Source organism: Nipponia nippon, unplaced genomic scaffold (genome assembly GCF_047370975.1).
Source record: "Nipponia nippon isolate SJK-2023a ecotype South Korea unplaced genomic scaffold, ASM4737097v1 scaffold_12, whole genome shotgun sequence".
Classification (NCBI taxonomy): domain Eukaryota; kingdom Metazoa; phylum Chordata; class Aves; order Pelecaniformes; family Threskiornithidae; genus Nipponia; species Nipponia nippon.
This window is the reverse complement of record NW_028262313.1, coordinates 6,432,884-6,454,160: the sequence shown is the minus strand read 5'-3', so window position 1 is coordinate 6,454,160 and position 21,277 is coordinate 6,432,884. Positions and strand designations below refer to the sequence as shown.

The window sequence follows — 21,277 nt, the reverse complement described above, 5'->3', positions numbered from 1 at the left end:
TATAGTGTCTTACAGACCCTACTAATCTCTTAATTGCTTAGAATGGATCTCCAATTCGTTTGTGAAACATTGTGCACATCTACAGAGCCGGGATATACGCACAGGCTTTATAATTGCCTACGGTATTGCTTTCTGTCTCTTGGACTCTTTAGTTTCTAGAAAACAAATGGAAAATATGTTTATCACAAATGCTGTTTTTGTATTTATTCTTCCTTTTTTTTCCTTCCTCCCCTCTTTGAGTTGTTACTCTAACGGCTGGTCTTTCGACTCTTAGGTATGGGGAAACCTGAACTCAAAGCTGTACTCTCTCACGTGATTCTATGCTTAGTCTCTGTGTGTCTAATTATGTCTTCTGTAAAACAGCAATAACATTTTTTATAGCCCATTCTTTAAGGAAAGCAGGCTGTGAAGGTCTCAAGACACTAGAACAATAGGAAGCACGCAAGTACATCAGATCTGTAGATCCTGCTCCCCATTGAGGCTAAAAAAAACCTCACTCCAACCATCTATTTGTCTTTTAACACTATACCTATCACTACACTTTTTCTGTGCCTTTGTAATAGCTTCTTTAATATCTCAGTGACAATTTTACATGGACAGGCTCCTCCATCTGGAACGAGCTCTGACCCTCCAGCCCTCTGCACTTTGTGCAGTCATTTGTGCATGGGAAAAGAAGTGTGTTAAATGCTACTAACGCGAACTCACAACGCTTTGTACTTCTTTTTCCTGACTACATTAGAGGAAAGGCATCTTTTCTCTCTCATCTTTGCAAAATCGTATTTCTTTGTTAACAGATGCTCATATGGTCAAATGCAAAACATGAACACCCGCTCAGAATATCGGTAGTTGGTCCTGTTGCAGTTACACTGATTGGTAGACCCTGAGAGCTGCTGCATGGCTCTTCTTTACTGAAAATAAGCCCTGGAGCAAGGTTGAGTTTTACAGTTTCCCCTACAAATCCACAGCAACCTTTCTGCTTTCCTGCAGTAATTATGCAGAGGTACAGACTTGTAAAGCTGTTTTTACCCTCAGTGATTTTGCATCTCTTGTGGCATCTTTGCTAAGAAAGATGAAAATCTGTGGCTTTAATTTTTTATTTCCACACAATTTTTTGTAGCTTTTTTCAATTTTGAGACAAACACCTTTATCCTTTTCCCTACCCTGCCTCTCAAATTTGGATGGTTTCTCTGTAAACAGCTGCAAAGTTTCTTCACTGTGTTCCTAAAAGCTTCTCCTTAAAACTCTCCTCTGCTCTGATGCCTGTACATAAACGTGACAACATTCTAGCATTGTTAGACTATTTGCCTTGCCTATTATGTTGAAAGATAGAGTCACGTTGTTTCCTTGGTCTCCAATATTTTCTAATCAAATTCCTTACTTTAGTATTAGAAGCAGCTGAACACAGTTTTTGCTAACCTTTCCAGGATCCCACTCTTGAGTTTTTGTTTGAAGCTGTAGAAGTTCATATGTTGTCTCCAAAGCTTCTATCTCTGGTTTTGGGAATCCAGGTAGTACATTGTGTAACTGGAAACCAAACAGCTCTAGCCAGCTTCCAATGTCTACAAAACAAGAAAAGGATGCTGGCAATAAGGCACATAAATCCTAGAAAAAGTGAGCGTAGTATGCAGAAATCCCAGCTATGCAGAAATAAAGATTTCACATCAATTTATGTTTTCAGTACTGGTTACAGCATTTATTGTAGCAAACAAATTATTTGATTACAAAGCATAGCTATACTCAAATCAATAGTGTACCTTCTATCTATTTATAATGGAAAAAATTTGAATTAAGCTGCCTCCATTCTTCCCCTAATTTTAGCACTTAGAAAAGCAGCAGAAACAATTATTGTCTTGGTTACCATAAAGGCTATAGAAAACAGATCAAGCTCAGTAAGATGTTATCTATTAAAGAAAAGACTTTAATATATGTAAGATTAGAGCCAAATAGTAACTTCGGATGTATGCAAAAGATTTCTGCAGTCTTGAATCCATACCAGGATTTGATCAAAAGTTTCATTTTCATGAGAAACGTGTTGTTTTTACCTGTTGTATACTTAGCAACATCTTGGATTCTGCCAACTGGGTAATTATTTTCAAATGAGTAGAGATTAAATGGTTGTGGGACAGCATTCAGGTGTTTCCATATACGATGATTTGGTGTCGTCCACCGACCAGCAATGACATCATAGTCCCGCTGACCCAGATGAACTAATTTAGTAAGAGAATCATAAAGCCCTCCATGAAAACCAATGATAACCTGGAAATCTGGATTAGTGTCCTGGTAGATCTCTCCATATGGGGTGTACAAAATTTCTTTTATGACTTGGCCTCGACTGCTAAATACAGCTAGAGGTGTTCCAGTGTTATCACAAGCGACATAATATTCTTCTCCACTGCTTAATTCCATTGCAATGAGATGACCTTGAAGATCATAATATAGGGATGTTATTTCCGAGCTAGTATGATTGTACAAGTGAGTAACTCTTATTGGGTTGGAGAGATCAGCATAGAAGAACTGTAAGTGTTGTCCTAGGCTTGATTTGCTTGCGACTCGTCTTCCAAGACCATCATAACAGTATTGCACAGTCCAGCCAGACACTTTGTTGTACGCTTTGTTCAGCAGACCATTAGAGTTGTACTCAAAGATCTCATTGCCTCTTTGCCTGAGAAAACCGTCTTCGTCCATTTTATATTGAATTTCTCCAAGTCTGGTAATGCGATCTCTCAGATCGTATCTCAGAGGAGTGAGGCGCGCACTGTTTCCGTGGCTCAGCAGGTTGATGTTGCCATTAAGGTCATAGCTGTAGCGCCACTGGGTTTTATCATTCACAGACACAGTCTGAAGCTGACCATCAGCATCATATTCATAAAAATATCTTGTTATATTGGCATCTACGCCTACGCGTATATCACAGATCACCATACGACCCATATTATCATACTGGATGGTCATCCAGTAAGCGATAGACTTGAGAATTTCATATTGTACTTCAATCACCTGACCATTGGCACTGAAAATTTTGGTATGTTTCATCACACTGGTGGTTATAACTTGGTTTAAATCATAATTAATTACACTGAATTTCCCAAATTGTTCAGTCCTGCCAGAGACATCGACGTAACGGTACAGATCTATGGGAAGAGGTGTCTCGTTTATCATGGCCTGCATGCTCGTGACACGGAAATTGTTATAGCTGTAGTCAAATCTGGCGTTTACAAGCCCTTCTTCACTAAACCTGAAGATTTGGCGACCAATAAGCGGACCTGTCCAAAACAAATAGGGGAAAGAGGAAAAGCAAGAAAAATAATGAATTATGTCCACAGTATACTTACTCTACAGATCTAGCACAGACAAACGACGAACTCAAATATACCCTTGAGCCTTATTGCTGCTTGACTGTCTCAGAAGGTACCATTACTAAGAATATGTTAATTATTGTCTCACAAACCTTTATTAATGCTTGCTCTACAAAATATTTATGTTTTATTAATATTTGTTTAAATGAATGCTATTTTATTCATAATTATGATTTCTATGTACTCACCAGATAATTCTAAACTAAATTTATTTTACATGGTGATTTCCTTCCTCATATAAACAGTCCTTTTGAATTTATGTTATATTACGGTATAAATAGGGAAACTTGAAAATACAAACAATAAAACAACTTGATTTAGTATTTAGCAAGTATCCACACAGTGGAATAAAAACAATCAAACATTATAAGAGCTATTCCGTACCAAGCAATAAAAAGAAAACTGTATTTCAAATGGGACAGCTATATATGCCTATGGATACAGACATAGAGATATACACACATATTTTTCTATTGAAACATAAAATATAAGAACTTGTAGACATAAAAATAATGGAATTTCATGCCAGGTAGGTGCAGGATCAGGGCCAAAAACTTTAGCAAAGTAGTCAGTTACACAAACCTGTTTGCCTGTATCTGATGGTACAGATGAACCCATCATGCATTAAATGTATGGTTTTAATAACCCCAGAAGATTCCTCGTAGGTGAACGTGACTTGAGTAGTATCATAAAGAATCTCGGAAAGTCGGGACTGTTTGGTGTATTTGTAAAGGACTCTGCGTCCTGTCCCAGGATATAATGTTTGCAGAAGCCGACCGTCTCTGGCGATGTCCTGTATGAAAGCTGCGTTGCTGTCCGGCGGGGTATAGATGTTGCGGTAGTACCCGACGGACAGCATGGTTTGCAGGGCATGGCGCACCATGCTCGGCATGGTGACCGAGAGCAGGTAGTTGGACTGGTCATACTCAAAGATGTAGCGGCGCTGGCTGTGTAACAGGAGCATCACGGACTGCAATCAAACAGGAATGACAGTGTAAGTGGCTGATCAAGCAAATGATTATTCATCTAGTGAGTGCCTGAAGGTTAAGGAAATCCTGAAACAACCATCCACTCTTGTAGTTTGCTCTTACTGTCTGTACAATTCCAAGTGAAGCTTTCAGCTCCAGGAGACCTGGCCAGCAAGGTGGTACAAAACAGGAGGAGAATAATAATAAGTGTAGAGGTAAGGACCTCCAAACTGGAAGGCAGATGTGGCTCTCAGTAGCGTTTCAGCCTCATGCTGACTTGCTATGTTGCTTTGAAATATTTAGGTCATCTTCCCAGGAAGCAAAAACAGAGGGAACCTCTTCCTCACACACAGGCAGAGCATCTGCACCAGCAGATGTTTCTAGGGGAGGTGGAAAGGGGAAACTTTCAACGGTGTGTACAAGGTGTTTAGCTTTTATGGCACTCTACATATCTCTATCACACACCTACCCCTTTTTCTGTGTTTTCTATGAAATGCACATTGCCCCAGAGGTCACAGTATCTCCATGCTTACAGATGGATGAAAATAGTCTGCAGGTTCTTTGCTGTGACTACTTCTCTCTCTGTTTTTTAATGTTTACAAAGAATATAATTTCTACACAGGCACTTGATATTTGCCCTGTGCTGGTTAATTGTGGCTGGTCAATGAAATCTGGTTGGTTTGTTTGGCAGATGAACGTGTAAGCAAGGCAGACATTTTTCTGTGCAAATTTAAAGTTTGGGTTCTGTAAACCCAAATCTTGTCACAGAGTACAAGCCCGCTGGTGGACAGTCACTGTTGAAACAAGCATAATGAAAACACAGAGTGAAAATGTATGGGGGGACTTTGTAGCCTTCCCCCAGCTCCAGTAAGCGGCTTGGCTGGACCAGAGCCCTGCACATCCTTGCCACACTGTCCGAGCTGAGACGGAGCGCTGACACTGTACCGCTCTTAGCTCACAGCCGAAACCTACCAGGCACATAAGTAAATTTGTCAGGCTTCTGCATGATTGAGACATCATGCAAAACAAAGTCTTATGAGGAACAGTGTGGCTGCTTTTTCACAGAGCATTGGCGAAAGAAATCAGAAAGAAAGGCTTTTTTTTCCTCTAAGCTCAAAAATCTTCTCTGGGAAGAAAACACCGAGACCTCAGCCCTGCAATGTGTTAAGTAACATTGGCCCTGAGCCACTCTGCTCTGAGAAATAACCACAGTGCTTATTCAAAGGCCCACAGATAGGCTAAGCCTTGGCCACCCTCTCTGCACCCCCAGCCCCTCGCCCTCCCAAGATGTATTTCTTCCTGCCCTTGGTGAAAGACATCTGTCACCTGCACACAAGCCAGCGAACACCAACATATGCCGCTCGCAAGTTATCCTCTGCCAGCTGGTGACGACAGACCCTTACACCGAGCTTTTTCTGATCGCTTTATTGCTGGTCTGCCAAGCATTTCTAACACGCACAGCGTTTATTTTGTTTTCACCTTCAGTCAAGAGTCCCCAGTCTGCAGTAAACCACTGGCTGAACTCTCTCCTAGCACTGATGTGACGCCTCTATGTACTGCTCCCGGGCCTGTTTTTAAGCTGTCTGCCGTTGACAGAGTATGAATAACAAGATCAGAAACATCTCTAATATAACTTTAGTGCCCCTGTGTGCCATTTTTACAGCACTTTGTGGCTTTTCCACTTTTGTCCAGGATAGTAAAAGGATAGACAGTACAAGAGTTGGAGACTTAGTATCCCCTCTAGCCTATCAGAGGATACCATAAAGATACCAAAAATTAATTCCCAATTCATCCTAATAATATTACAATAGATTTCTCTACTCTTTGCAGAAATTGGGTTCTAATTGTTTTAAAGGATTTCAGAGGGTAGCTCATAAAACATCCAAAAAGCTGTCATTTTATAAAAGCAACCAGAGCCTGGTCAACCACGTAATGATTGATGTCGCATGGTATATCGAGACAACCAGCCAGTGGCAATTACTTGGAGCTCTACTGGGAATAGACAGAAATGCTGAGCATCACCACTAGATGTCATTTCTGTCCAACATACACGTGCAACCGCTCATCTCTTTTGTCTGGTGGTAGATGGCAGGATTTTGGAAGCAAGCTTGGAGTATTCAGGAGATTTTATAACACCAGTAACTAATTGAGGAAAGTGACCAAACCAAGAGGAACTGAATCTCATCAGTAAAAATTATTGACAGTGCTACTATCATAGTGCGTTTTAAACCCTAAATTATGGGAGCTAATTTTGGAAGGGGTAGAGACTTTTGAAGATGTACAATTAACTCATCAAGTGCTAAAAAATGAAGAATTAAATAGCTATGAATTGGAAGCGAACTGTGTAATTGATTTTTTGATAAAAGGAATCATTGGGTCTTATGAGGTTTCAGACAACCTTTAGCAATCATTACATAATTAACACAATGAATTATTGACTTTAATGGAGCCACAAAATGATATTTCAATGTCTAATTTTGACAGTGAATTCATCTTTCTTTGGCACAAGGAACAAACAGTGATGAAAGTACATTAAGGAGCTGGGAGATTATGTCCATGGTGTATATGACTTTCAATAATTATAATGACAAGTTACAGCACAACCCAAGCCTGCTGCTACCTGAACCAGTAAGCTTTTGCCATTTGCTTCTACAAGATCAGGATTTGGCCACTTGTGCAGAATTCCAGAATAACAATTTTAAGTTATATGACTTTATTTATAACCTTGTCATAAACTAAGAATAGACAAAGTGGTTTGGAAAGATAAGAAGCATACATCTTTCCAAAATTACGGTCCATTAGGCCCAAAGAAAAAATAAAAGATTCCTCCGGAAGGCACTTTGCCCGAATATTTGAAAGCTGTACTAAATGCCTGTTTACTTGCAATTTGCAGAAGAGCATACAGACAAAAGAAGCCTTGACAAATTTATCTGAACCAAACTTCTGAAGCTTCTAGGGTTTGCCAATCTTGTTAACACATGCAAGAACCATACTGCATGCAGACAAGGGACGAATCACATTTTTATACATTCTCCAGTCTAAATCATTTTTTTCTCTGGGTTAGGTTTAAGTTTTTTGAGGATCAGGCTTAAACGCATTCAAAATAAGCACAGCAAAGTTTATCTTAAAAGTACACATTTGGAACTTTTAAATTTATAAATAACTTCAAAGTGATTGGATTTCCTGCGTGCAATACCCCCTATCAGTTTTACCTCACCTGCCCCCTCCTAGCCTTTCCCTGTGGTTAACAGGTTCAGAGAAAATGTTCTGCAAACTCAGGGTATATTGGGTAGTCCAGGATGTTGCTATTTAAAAAAAAAGTTTAAAAGGACACTGTTTGAATACAATTTCACACTAAGTTCTGAAAGCTTTAAAAATACAGATTGGCTTTTTGGTTTTGAGAGACAAGATGATACCAAATGAGATCCTTCTACAGATGAATGAGACGCTGTTCTTCCTTAGTCTGTATAACACCTATTCCCCCATCTTATGACCATTACCTATAGACATAAATGAAAATTACAATACTCAGGCAATTCAGACACGAAGTCACTATAAAAGCAGAGCAATAACTCATTTCATACTAATATTCCCCCCCCCCACCCCCCCCCCAAACAGCCCTCATAAATACTGAAGTAATCTTTCTCCTCACAGGATCAATCTCTTTTTCACACCGCAGCACTGAGCAGGTGCAAGCTTGTACTCACTGCCTCATAATTTTGGCTTAAAAGAACTGTGTTTGTGGGGAGGAAACAGTTCCTTTTAAGTGACTGTTTTATTTTCGACTATGTTATACAGAGCGGCAACATGTTTTTCAGTAGTGAGAGTGTCCTTTGTTCGCTTGAACTTGGACTGAGACCGAGAAGTCATTTCTACTTACGGATTAAAAAAATCTGAGGTGCTAATAACTTTCTTCAGAACTAAACTATGTCAGGTTTGAACTCGTGACACATAGGTCTACGCAAGTCCAGAGACATTTTTATCTAGTTATGTAATTGTATGCATTTTCTGTTTAAAAAGTTTTAAATACTCTTGCAAGAGATAGCATTATAACATAGTTCACAATATAATATCAAACCAAATATTTTTGCGTTGGTACAACAATCCACTTTTTAAATGATTTACCTTTTCTAAATATGTGTAACTCCATATTTTACCATCTGCCCATGTTCTGGAAATTATGTTCCCACTTGGATCATACTCCATTTTCTCAGTCCAGGTTCCTCTTTGGATATAGGTGACTAGTCCGGAATGTGAATAAGTGATATTGACCTCATTGTACTTGCTGATGGGTGACCATAAAATTGGGCGTCCTGTCTGGTCATACATAATCCGAAGAGTGAATTTTCGATGATCGTCATAAATCTTTCCTGTTCTGGTTACATGATCGAAATCAATGGAGAGCAGGTTTCTGTTGTGGGCCTAAAGATACAGTAAGGTAAGAAAGCAATGCATCTTAATTACACACACACAAACATTTCTGTGTCAGCTGTAATCAAAAAGTGCAATGGTTCAACATTGTGATGGAGAATTTAGGCCTTATTAAAGACAAGCAAACAGAAAAATATTCAGATGAGAAACAGGAGGACCAAGAACAAAATGCTGCTTGCATTCAGTGTTATTATACTTCGCATTACAGGATGCTGCCTATTTCCATGTACCAAACCCTCACCTCTACTTCTTTTCCTACGTTTTTCTTCTTTCTTCTCAACTTTAATTTCTCTGTGGATGGAGTTTTTGATTCCAGCCAAAGATGTGTAGTTAAGCCCACAAATTAACAAAGATATCCCATCTCTCATCCTCTCTTTTAAGCTCCGTTAATGTTACCAGGTCAGCTCCTGCGCTGGGCTAGCCCACGCCAGGTCGCATACCGATGCTGCGAAGGGAAGAGTTGTGCTTGCAGCTCCTGAAGACCCTGCTCACCAGCACCCTCATACTTTCGTATCCACAAAACCACCCCACTCCTGGACCTCGTGAAAGCCAGTGGCAGTGGTGCGGGGTGCCAGCTGTATTCCTTGTTGCAGCTCTCTCACCATGTTTGGGACGCGCAACATTTGTTAAACTCACTGTGTGCGACAGGCTAACAGAGCGACTGTGCCATGATCTGTTAACATTTATCGTCCAACAGGAAAATGCAGAGGGGCAGACAATTCTCAATTTGAAATCAAGTTCAAAGCTGAGCCAGATTCATGAAGACAAAATATATTTATCCAATGCTTTCATCGTCTTCCTCCTTACATCATTCAGTCACTGGGCAATCACCATTAACCTCCATTTAAATCAGAGATATAATTTAGGGAACCATAAGACATTGTTCATTGACTTGTCTTTTTCAGATCAAGGCTCAATGCGCTCATTGTATTAATCTACTGCATTTTATCTAATCACTTGTATTAATCTATTCCAATTAATAAATTCCTTACAGCAGAGATGATGCCAGTGCAGGCGTTAGCAGAGTGCACAGCACAGTGCTTGCTCCTCACTGAGACCTGGAGGCATAGCCGTGAAGCAAATAGTTAAGAATACCTGTTTAATAATTCAAGCTGTGATCATATGGTGGTAGTGATTAGAAAGAACATTTTTTTTTTCCTTTCTGTTTTTGGATACAAAATAATTTGAAAATCTAGAAGAAGCAGGTGTTCTTTCTTCAACTACCATTCCTGGGGTTTTATATACACAGATGTCTAACTTTAATAGACTTCATTTACAATAGCTGTAAAATACCTATATACCCCTGTAGACTGCTGTAACTATTATAATTTATGCTCTAATGATAGTTAAGGAGTCCAAGTAAAATGTGATGTTCAGTTCAACGATATATTTGCTTGTATACAGTCTGATGGATTAAGTTTATTATATTTCTTCACAAACTTCTTGCAATTTCTGAAAACAAATCCTCCTGGTGGTAAAATAACTGAAAAGCAAGCAGGGGATATACTCTGGCTCATATTCATTTACTGTCTATGTACATATTTAATGTTCTTATTGCTATTATTATTATTATTGTAGAATGCAGTTAGGAGAAAGGAAAGTCTTGAATACAAATTGCTTGCAATCTAAACTTTAGGGACGATACAACAAATAAGAATGAAAACCAAACAGAGGCAGAATTAGCAGTGAAGAGGATAGCAGCAGTATTTGAAAGCTCACAGAGTTAAAATAAGCTTTGGGTGGATGCCATTACTTCCCCTATATTCCACATTTTATGTGTCATTTGTTTACATTCTTATATTAGATTTAAGATAAATTTAACACCCTTCTCAAGGCAAGACAGGATGATACATGGGTAGCAGGCCTCATTTCAATGTTGTCACTGAAAAGCTGATTTCAGATCCCAGGGGCTTCTTAAAGACGACTCCTCCAACGTACATAAAATGCAGTAAGGAGCCCCTGTGAGAGGCTGGAGCTCATGTGTTCTGTTACAAGCCAGGGAAAACTGTTTTCGGAAAACAATGTCAGGTCAGAATTTCAGCTGATGAAAATAGGGAGAAAATTCAGCTGACTTCAATAATAATGTTAGTAGTACATAAAAAGATATATTTAGTATATATTTTTAAACATTCGTTGACTCTCCTTCCATTGGTTTTATAGCTAGAAATTTTGCAGTGTAAATAGCCACATAAATGTGCACTTCTCTCGACTTTCATTCTCAAACCTGAACTGTCTACAATGTGTAAATCAGATGAGATGATCGTATTATTTCCTTCTCTGTGTTTTGATTTGAGTCACCATAAACTGATACACACTGGCAGAGGATTTGGTCCTATCATTACAGCTTGCTGTAAGACTGGTAAATAACAGGAGATAATTTGCTAAATGCAATAATAAACATAGCTGTCAAAGCCTGTATCTGCAGGACTTCGGAATTGAGGCCAGTGAGTTACTTCCTTTTTTGTTATTAAAGCAAAAATAAGTAAGACTGGCCAAGCATTCAATTTTCAATTTCGCAGATATTCAGTTATAAAACCTGGACTGCATCCAATGCCAAGTTCCTCTAAGTTACGCAAAAGACAGGAGGGAACAGAGCTGCATTCTAATCAGTGTATTACTATGCATCACGCTCATTGGTTTTAACAACAGCCTTTGCTTCATTTTTAGAAGTCAATTAAAATAGCAGTTCAATTGATAAAAAAGGAGTCTTGCTAGATTAAGATTGATGTTAAAATGCCTGATTGTACATAGATTTATTATTCATATAAAAAGCATACATGCCTACAGACTGTTTTATATACTTTCAGGAAGCACCAGGGCAGGCAGTTCTGCACTTAAAGGAAACCATGATTAATTCCTCTTTCCCACATTGACTTAGACACCGAGATAAAGTTAGATGTCTGTTCTAGCGTTTCACTTAACTTACTCACTTCTGCTCTATTTCTAGAGCAGGGAATTCGCACCATGCAAAAATCCCACTTTTTAAAACACAGCATTTACAGCATCGTTCAGAACGTGCTAACAGTGGCCTCTTTCCAAAACTGGAAATAACACTAATAGAGTGACATGCTTTCAAGATGGTTGCTAATTGCCATTAAGAATTAAAAATGTCAGGACCAGACAGAGAAGGAAAAGCTTTCTTCTCTTCAACTAGGTCATCCTTTATCTCATCCCCAGCTACCTGCCTTCTAATTTATACCTCTTAGCACTCAAAACCGTTTGTTTCAATGACGGTGTCAGGACTGATCTCTAAGTAACATCTTTAAACCTCATTTCTCTGCTTTTCTTTTTTCTCAGAAAACTCTTCCATTGTGCTGGGTTTTTTTTCTTTCACTGAGGGCTCCTGCAAGTCTGTTCATTTCCACTGAGAACTGGTCCAATCCCCAAAGCTTTTCTTTACATATATTTTCAAAGTTCAGTATAGTTCTTTCTGCCCTACATTGCAAGCTTTCTAACACACTTCCTATTATGGAAGTCACGGCATATTAAGTGTTTAAAAACTTTCTTTTTAAAATATAACTCACTAGAAGTTTTCAGGTCTCACCAGAACCTCATCCAGCATAAGGGCTTCTAATGATGCTACATTTTTTTTTTTTTTCCCCAGCAGTACTCAAGGATCCATCAACAGTAAGCCCTAAATCCCTTTCATTATTTGGCGTACTGCTTCGAACACACTATATGATGGCATTTTTGCTCCTGCTGTCCTGCATATTTCCTTTAATCACCAAGGCAAGATAGCTGTCTCTGGGTACAATCTGCCAATCCTTTGCTTTCCTCGCCAGCTGCACTGTTCCAGCTCTTCCACCCCTGCTGACTCCCCACCCCATCAGCATCCCATGCAAACTTCTCAGTGCTAAAGCTGAACTCCAGGACCCATACGTTTCACCTATCCTCCAAAGTCCTTCTTATTGGCAGTAACAGCCTCGACAGTCCATTTGTCCTGTTCTCTTGTGTCTATTTACATGCTGCATCCTGTGCGCAGAATATTTCTCTTCCTTTCTACTATCAAATCCTCATTTAATGTGCTATCCCACCAGGTTCCCTCCAGCCTTGCCCTGACAGCCCTCAGGCGATGGTCCTTGAGCTCTGTACAGTCAAGGGAGGAGAAAACATTGTAATACAGGCAGCTGACTTGTCCTTCTGAGTAGGCAGGGACAATCCACAAGCCCCCTTGATCTTGGGTAGGTATAAAAAGACACAATTTACAGAAATAACAACGCAATGGTCAACTGCTGTGATGCTAGTGGATACTTTTGGAAGGATAGAGAATATAAGACAACGGCACACATCAAAATCATTCTTATACTTCACCTTCACCTTCTATCCTTTCATTGGATGAAGGTGAAGGAGGAGAAGGAGGAGTACACGAGTGGTTCTATTAACCAACAGACTGATCCAGAGGCAGGTCAATCAGCTGAGCTCTGGATAGCTGCAGTGTTGCAGTATTTCAACGAACATTTTATGCCTCCAGCCAGAATCCTTTTAATCCTGACCAATTTGTGAATTTCCTCCCTTTTTTGGCAGGCAATATTAAGCATCATGGAGAAGCAAGTGAAAATGAGTTAAAAGAACCCGCAATCAATTTCAACAATAGAAAATATAAACTGCATAATAAGAAAATTGTGCAGGATGAAGTACTTACATTAAATATAACTGTCATGTACAACTTGGCCCTGGCAATGCAAGCAGAATAGATGACTGACTACTTCCTTTCCGTTTAAGATTTTATTACATAAGATCCTTACAGAAAAATGTGCCATACAGTTATTTAAGCACAAAATCACACAAAAATCGATTAGGCAACGTCAGCCATGGAAGCCATAGTTTGGATCCTGCCGTTTTAACACACGTTTGCCACTGTCATAAGTGCAGCTGCCTCCCTAGACAGGGCTATGAGGACTCACACTGTGCTAGAGAGGAGGCAATCAGAAGACGGGCAAGAAAAAATAAAGTTTTTCCCCACTTGCAAGATCCTAATAAAACAACTGCGACTGTGAAATCTGAAAGATGTCCTTTCAAACAGGTGTTTCACATGCAGTGGCCAGTCTGCCCAGATCATCCAAGTCTTGAGTTTTTGAGCAGTTGAAAACTAAACAGATGATGCACTTTTAAAAAAAATATATAGTATCTCATAACCAAAAGACAATCCAGAGATTTTTAGTAACCATCTCTATATTTTCAGAGCTAACAGATGTACCTTCCGAGATAATACCTATCCAGAAAGGCTGTAGTTAATAATGCAATATTTTTAAGGCCAAAATTCCCAGTCGTACTACTGGTACAGGCATTTTAAGGGGTATTCATGTGCAAAACAGAACTGATTTTGTAAAAAACCTGTTCTGCAAGGTAGCAGTCTCTCTGAGTCTTAGTGTTACCTAATTAAATGCTGAATGTTGACCATCTGTCATTGTAATCTGTGAGTTCTCCTCACAGATAAAAATAAACCATGGATGCAATGTAAAGTAATTCTTTATTACAGCCATAGTGTAACCCAGCCAGAGGGAGTGAGGAGGTTTGAGAGCGTGTGGTAGAAGGCAGAACACACAGCCTGTCTGGATGCACAGGGAGGCTCTACATCACTCTGGCTTGCAGGAGACGCACTGGCCAGGACACCCAAGGTGTGCCCAGCCAGACCCTCTGCCCCAGGCAGGGGCTGGCTCCTGTTATTTCCCCCAGAAGAAAGTAGGGTTGATAGATCTGAGAGAGGCAGAACGTGGCTCCAACTCTGCTGCTGTGCCAGAGTAACTACACATCGTCCTTTGCTCACAGCTTCTTCCAAAGCCATAATTAAGTTCTTAGTTGAAAAAGAAGAGGAAGAAAAAAAGTAATTATGTCTTGAGGTCAAGTCTCACAACTAAAATCAAACAGAGATCAAACATCCCTGTGACTGTCGGAGGAGTTTGGTTTTGAAATTCATGGCTGGGGCCCACCATTGATACAAACTTTCCATTGCTCTTCTTACAAAGTAAAATATTTCAACATGATTTTAGTTCAATGCCTTTCAAAGGGAACATTGCACTTTACACAAGAGGAAGCCTTACCCTTAGCCTTCTCTCAAATGTGGAGATATTGCCTTTGGTCTGCTCCCTCCTTTGCCTCCATTCAATGAGATTTGAGTTATGCTCTCCAGGAAGGGAGATATTGCACTTTCCTAAAGTGGGGCTGACAACCCCTGCTAGAATATGAGGCTCCGTGTTAAGCGTGATTTCCATTCCACTGGCAAAGGTGACTCTCAGGGACCCATCTGGGCTGACCCGGTAGATATTCTGCGTGTTATCTGTCAAAAAACAACAACGAAAAACAGGGAACAGAGAAAAGTTCAGATCTCCAGATTTAGGAAGCAAATGTTAGGGGCAATAGGGCTTGCTTTGTCCCGAGGTTACAGACAGCTGAACATACACAAACCGCAGTGTGATTTTTGCAACCTGTACCCTCCAGGCCTTCACCTGTCTAAAAAGCTTTTTATTACATTTGGCCTGATGATTTCCATTGTGAAGGTTTCCTGCAACAGGAATAAAGAGTTTTTGCTTTCAGCTTAAAAGTATGTAAACACATAGGCTGGGTTTTGACCACAGATATTCTGGTGATTGGGGATTGTTGGGATCTGTTAACAGGATAGTGTACTGCTTGAATGACTGCAATGAATATCTGAGGTCAACCATGAAAGCTGTTTTCAAAATGTCTCAGATGATGTCTCCCATTCTGTCCCTTTTCCCTGTATCACTGTACTAAAACGTCCTTCTCTTCACCATTAGCAGCAGGAGCCTGGGGTAGAGGCACAGTGACGGTCAGCCGCGAGCCTGAAGCCTGGTGCGAGAGACCCACTAGAAAGTGGTTGTTGGCAGAAAAATGAATGGGTCAGCAACGGTGGCACAGTGAGCAGCTCCAGAGGCTCAGGACTGTACCGCAGAGGGCTGTTGAGGGCAGCTGGGATGACCTAGCACAACCTCCTCCTCCTCCCCAAAACTGCCAGAAGCATGTGGAGAGTCCAGAGCAGGTCTCCACTGAAAGGATGCAAAAGCATAGAGCCACTGCACGCTCCCTTGCTCTTGCCTGGGCGCTGTAATTCCTCCGCTGCATGCAGAGCTGTGCCACATTGCCTTGCGTTTGGTCAGGCTAGGGATATGCGCGCAGGAGGTTACTGTGGCTCAGCTGCCAGGGGACAACTCCATCATGAGCTTCAAGGTTTAGTGCTAAGAGACAAAGCCAAAGTCTCACCCTTAAAATGCAATTGAATTCATATCAGCTAGGGACTATGAAAAGCATCCTTTTTTTTATGCTGGTCCACTCAGAAGTAACTGGTCCAGCTCTTGAGATGTGAATATGTGGAAAATAGTTGGGTATGTCAGAAAGTGAAGACAATAGGCATTACATTAGAAGAGACTTTGTGACTCAGATGTAAGGATACCATGTCTGACTGGTTGTTCACAGGGATAGTTTGTGATAGTTTCACAGAGATATGGCAATATGCAAATTATATGAATTCATAAATATGCCAGGTTTAATAACTGCTACAGCTGTTTGTTTCTGGCACTGCCCATAGTGTGCTAGCACTTTCCTGAGACAGAATTTGATAACACACCAACTTTGAGGAGTTTCAGATTTAAGGACAGACATACAATCAGGCAGTCGGTAGATGATACAGAGAGCAGATGGGGTCACTTGGACAAAGCCTAACAGGTGATACAACAATATAATATGATTATTTCCACTTATTCAGTGCTGTCTCTGCAATGCAATAGTGACAAGGAATGAGTGAGTATCTTGTGAGGTGAGCTCTTCTTATTTTTTTTTATAGATCAAAACCTGAGAGGAAGAAAAGTTCTGTGATTTGCTCAGAGTTACAAAGCTTTTCTATAGCAGACCTGGAAGAAAATCAGAGAGCTATTTCCCAGCACCTGCTCTCTCAAAGCCCGAACAATCCACTGACAACAAAAAAAATCAACAAGGAGAAAAAACCCCAGATTGATTAAACTGTATAAAACCAGAACTTTGGTGATGAATCTGCAAAATTTGGAGGAGGACACTGGGTCACTTCCATTAGGCAGAGAGTAAAGTCTTCTCGACAGATATGATATTGCCAGGGAAATACTGGAGTATCTACAGGGGCTGAATCAAAATCTCATCCCCAAGGCAGTCACCAGCAGAGGTGGGTCATGCTTTCCTCCTTCCTCCAAGCGCTGTCACCAGGACACAGCACTACCAGAAAGAATTCACAGCATTGGCCAAACAAGGCATTTCAGTGCTAAAATGTCAGTGGAGCATGTCATTCTTCTGGGCACTATTTCTCAGAATAACAAAGCTCAGTGTATTGTAGGTTATTCCAAGTCCTCCAGACACTGAAGTAGAAAGTAGCATGTAAAGCCTGGAGACATCGGAGATTTCAATAACTAGAATCTCTCTACGGGACTCTTCTAGGAGGAAAAGAATTCACTTGTGGTTTGTTTCTAATTGGTACCCCAGGAGAATTATAAGTAGTATCTAGCTATTTGTACTGAAGCAAGGAAGAAACAAATGAACTAATTCTAATGTCTTTCTTTGGCAAACAGTTAAGAATGCAATAATGTCTAGGGTTTGAAACATAATGATTAGAGAAGAAATAACAGAAATGCTCTAATTACCTTGTTTTAAAGTATATATTGTAGAGGTAGCTGAGAAGTTTGTGGCTGTGATCACATTCTCTCTGTTGGAAGTATCAAGTTCCACTCGCGTCAGTTTTTCAACATCGCTGTGGAAGCTGCTGACTTCCCCGGTCGGGAAGGTCGTGTTGGTCAGATGGCCATCGGAGTCATACCTGCAAGACATGATGATAAAAAGCCATGAAAATGCATCACTATTGTCTCACAGATACTCCTAAAAGGAAAAAAAAAGGGAAAAAAGTAAGAAGCATTGTCAAGACTGTGCAATAAGTAAAAAGGTAAGAATCGGTCCATTTATTCACTCAGAATGCATTCATTCCTTAATCCGAATTCCTGCTTAGACTCTTTTCTATATAAATACAGCTGGGAATAGTGTGAGATGCTACCTACATCATTCAGCTTCTGCCGGAGTTTCAGCGCTGTGCAGAGGGTCGGTGGAACCCACTGGGATGTGATACAGGAGGGAGGCCACTGGAGGTCACTCGGCATTCAGGCAACCAACTCACCCCCAACAAGGCGTTTTCTTGCCCGTAAGTTTAAATAAAACCAATTCTTAGATTCCGCAACACTCAAAAACTGCCTTTGTTGCTGATGTGTGAAGTACATAATATGAATGGTGAATTTAAAAAGGGGACCTAAAGCGTAACAATAGCGATAAAATTAGATTGAAATCTGCAGTGATTAAGTTGCCTACATGGTTTTTACTCTTGTGTTACGTTTCCCACGGGCCTACTCAAATCAGCAGGAACTTCTCATCACAAGTAACAGCACCAGAATCTAGAGCACCACATTTCAGTTCACCTAAATTTCATCAGTGCTAAAGAAATTATTTTCGTTTAAGGTACCTTATGTGATTCTGGCCATGTTATGAAAAAGTCAATAATTAATTCAAAAGCTCTGGAGCAGTGTTTCTAACAGGTCTTTTCAGTTCTACAGATATATTTGTTCTTTCTGGTGGTTCACACAGAAAACAATGCACAACATTGCTTGGTGCTTGATATTGTTTCATATTAATGCCTTCCATCTTAAAAACCTTATTGACGCTAACACGTTTTTATTCATCCAAGACACCTCACTGATACTGCAGATGTATTTGCATGAGTAAAACCAACCCATGTTCGTAAAATAGAAGCCTATTTGTGCAGGTAGGAAAGCATAATTAAGTTTTCATGTTTTATTAACTGTCTCCCCTCATTCAGAAAACATATCCTCAGCTGGTCTATCAACCGGCAAAGCTCTGCTGCCTCCAATGGAGTTCTTCCAGTTCACATCAACAGACGATCTGGTTATGTCCTTCGCTTTAATGTGTTGCCATCATTTCCTCAGGATCTTTATTTCCCCCTAACTAGCCAGACAAAATCTATACGTCACAAGAAGTGCTGGTGAAAAAAATCAGGAATTTTTCTCTTCCCCCCAATATAAAAAAGAAAAAAAGAGCAGCTGTTCTATTCAAATGAGACACTGGAGAATGAACTGGTGGCCATCTTGTGTTTTTTGACAAATAAATTAATCAAATGTTAAGTAGGATATTATCGCTCTCTCTTTCACCTCCTACTGCCCTCACATACATCACGGAACTTATTTACATTCCACCCTTACGCCGGTTCTGTGAAAATTGACTGGGTGCCACACCCAGCAATTAAAATTGACTCAGATCACTACTTTTCATCATTAGAAAACTCCATGAACACTGGGCAGTTATATTTCATTTACCGCTTCATCAAACAGATATGACAGCTTGCTAGGTTATTTGGATTTTCTACCGTACCATAGAAAAATCCCCAAATCATGCATTTTTGCGGCGTAAATGTAGCCAGTGTATTGGAATGTACTGGTGTGCAAGACTCGGGATGCATCTTCGCTAAGGATCCAGTTTTGCTGCTGATAGTGCTGCTGATGAGATATAAAACTCCCTGTGCAGCTGAAAATGGGATAAAGTGTTACGGGATGGCTGGCCAGATATGGTACTGAATTATAATGAGACCAGAGCACATGCCAGTGGAGTCTTACTCATGTAGATGGTCCCACTGGCTTCAAGGAGAACATGCAGATTAGTGTCTCGGTAACGATTCCACAGCGTGACCATCTAAAGGTTTTTTTTTTATTCCAGATTGCGCCAAGAAACCCAACCCTCTGAGGACAGGTTCTGCCACCTTTCACATGATGAATAGTAGCACACTGGGACTCAGTTCCTGCAGAGCAATGTCCTACCCATACTAATAGGGGCAGAATCATGACATATTTCTTAATGTTAATTTGGGGCCCAGTTATGCCACTGTTAATCATGTCAGTGACCATTTAATCATGCAAATAATTGCATTGATTTCAGTACTCACATGAGGAAGTGCTCACCAATATTTGAAATGCACACTTGGGGATATAGCTTCACAATCCATTTGCATTTCTATGTGTAGCACAGTTAAGAGTTATATCATTTCAAAGGGAAAGCGGTCTAATTAATTTTTTCAGAGAGAGTTGTTTCTTGCAGGTGTTTTCTTGTCCTTGATTTAATAGAGGCCCAGTGCTCCCCCTCCCCTTTTACAGCTTTAATGATACAATATTAAAAAAATCTAGATGGCTGAAAATTGTACATTAGCTATAATTGTATGCAAGAGCTCTTTCAGTACTTCCATTCCATCAGATTAGAGTAGATGGATGACAAGTACTTTTGTAGGTGGTTTTCTACCTCTCAATAATTTCCCTCTGTGAGTGAATCTGACATATAGGTAGATGTTCTGAACAGTTCATTATCTTTGCTCATATTCCCAAGTATGTGTGATACGTGTTGTTAAACAAACTCATCCCTATTTCAGCTTGACAGTGCCATGGGTTGAACTTTTGGATGTGAATGCAAATCTAGCTTAAACAGAGAAGACTATTTCAAGCAGTCTGAAAGTTGCTCACATGATAATTCTCTTAGCTCCAATACTGTGTTCATATAGGACTCGGAAGCAATTCACATATAAGTAACCCCTTCAAAAAAATCTAATTTTCAAACTGAAATCGGGTGTCAGTTCAGAATGTGATGTGTCAGGAAAATAATGTCTGGTTAAAGGATAACTAAGGACCATCACGCCTCATGACCTATTTATGGCAGAAGGTGAGCAGCATCTCCTGAAAGCACATCTACTCAGCCCAGTGCTGATTATAGTCAACTGCCCCTCTGACTGCAGCAAATGGGGTGACACTCTGTGTATCAGCCATTCAGGAATTTGTAATGCATTATGAAGATGACTTAAAATATTGGCCTGAACATGCATATTAATGACATGACTTCACTATTTAATTCTGCTGCTGTTTTTGTAATGCTAACAACTGTAATTCTATTAATTTCTACCAACTGATCTAGACTGGCAGAAATGCACGGTCGTGCAAAGCCTGGACAACTCAAAACATCAGCGAGGACAGTGTTAACTAGCCTGCAGTTAAAGCTGTGAAAGTATGAAAAACTGTTTAATTTAGCAAAATTTCTTTGTGTTAATCATATACACCATATCAATCCTTTCAAGGCACAGGTATCTCTTTGTGAAGAAATTGGTATTGCATATAATGGGAGGCACATGCAAGCAGGTAAAGTCCTTTAAAAGATCTTACTATGCTTGAGTCATACTTTAACAAAGAACTTGCCAGAAGACAAGAGTAACAAGCAATAATTGTGTGAAATGGTTTACACTTGATGTCAATGGGACAGAGGAAAAATACCGAGATTGAGAAGCACATGACTAAAAATAATTTGCTCTAACATGCTCTAACAATCAAGACCTGCAACAATGCATGGTGTTCAGCATTTTAAGAAGTAATAGGCATGACTTAGAGCTACTGTAAAAGCCTTTTGAAAGTGCCATTGGTCCACGGTCTAGATAGATGCCATCCTCAAGTAGGG

At 40.0% G+C, this 21,277-nt stretch overlaps 1 protein-coding gene across 6 annotated transcripts in view; it reads right to left on the bottom strand.

The window, feature by feature from the left end:
* The window catches only part of TENM1 (teneurin transmembrane protein 1), a 634,570-nt gene that overhangs the window by 5,258 nt on the left and 608,035 nt on the right, over positions 1–21,277 (bottom strand). For all 6 annotated transcript variants that reach the window (XM_087748549.1, XM_087748548.1, XM_087748550.1 and 3 more), the window contains 6 exons: positions 17,377–17,549; positions 14,797–15,032; positions 8,450–8,746; positions 3,939–4,326; positions 2,043–3,263; positions 1,417–1,559 (listed from right to left, as the gene is read on the bottom strand). In XM_087748549.1, the coding sequence (XP_087604675.1) occupies positions 1,417–1,559; positions 2,043–3,263; positions 3,939–4,326; positions 8,450–8,746; positions 14,797–15,032; positions 17,377–17,549 (2,458 nt within the window). The remainder of the gene's footprint in view (positions 1–1,416; positions 1,560–2,042; positions 3,264–3,938; positions 4,327–8,449; positions 8,747–14,796; positions 15,033–17,376; positions 17,550–21,277) is intronic.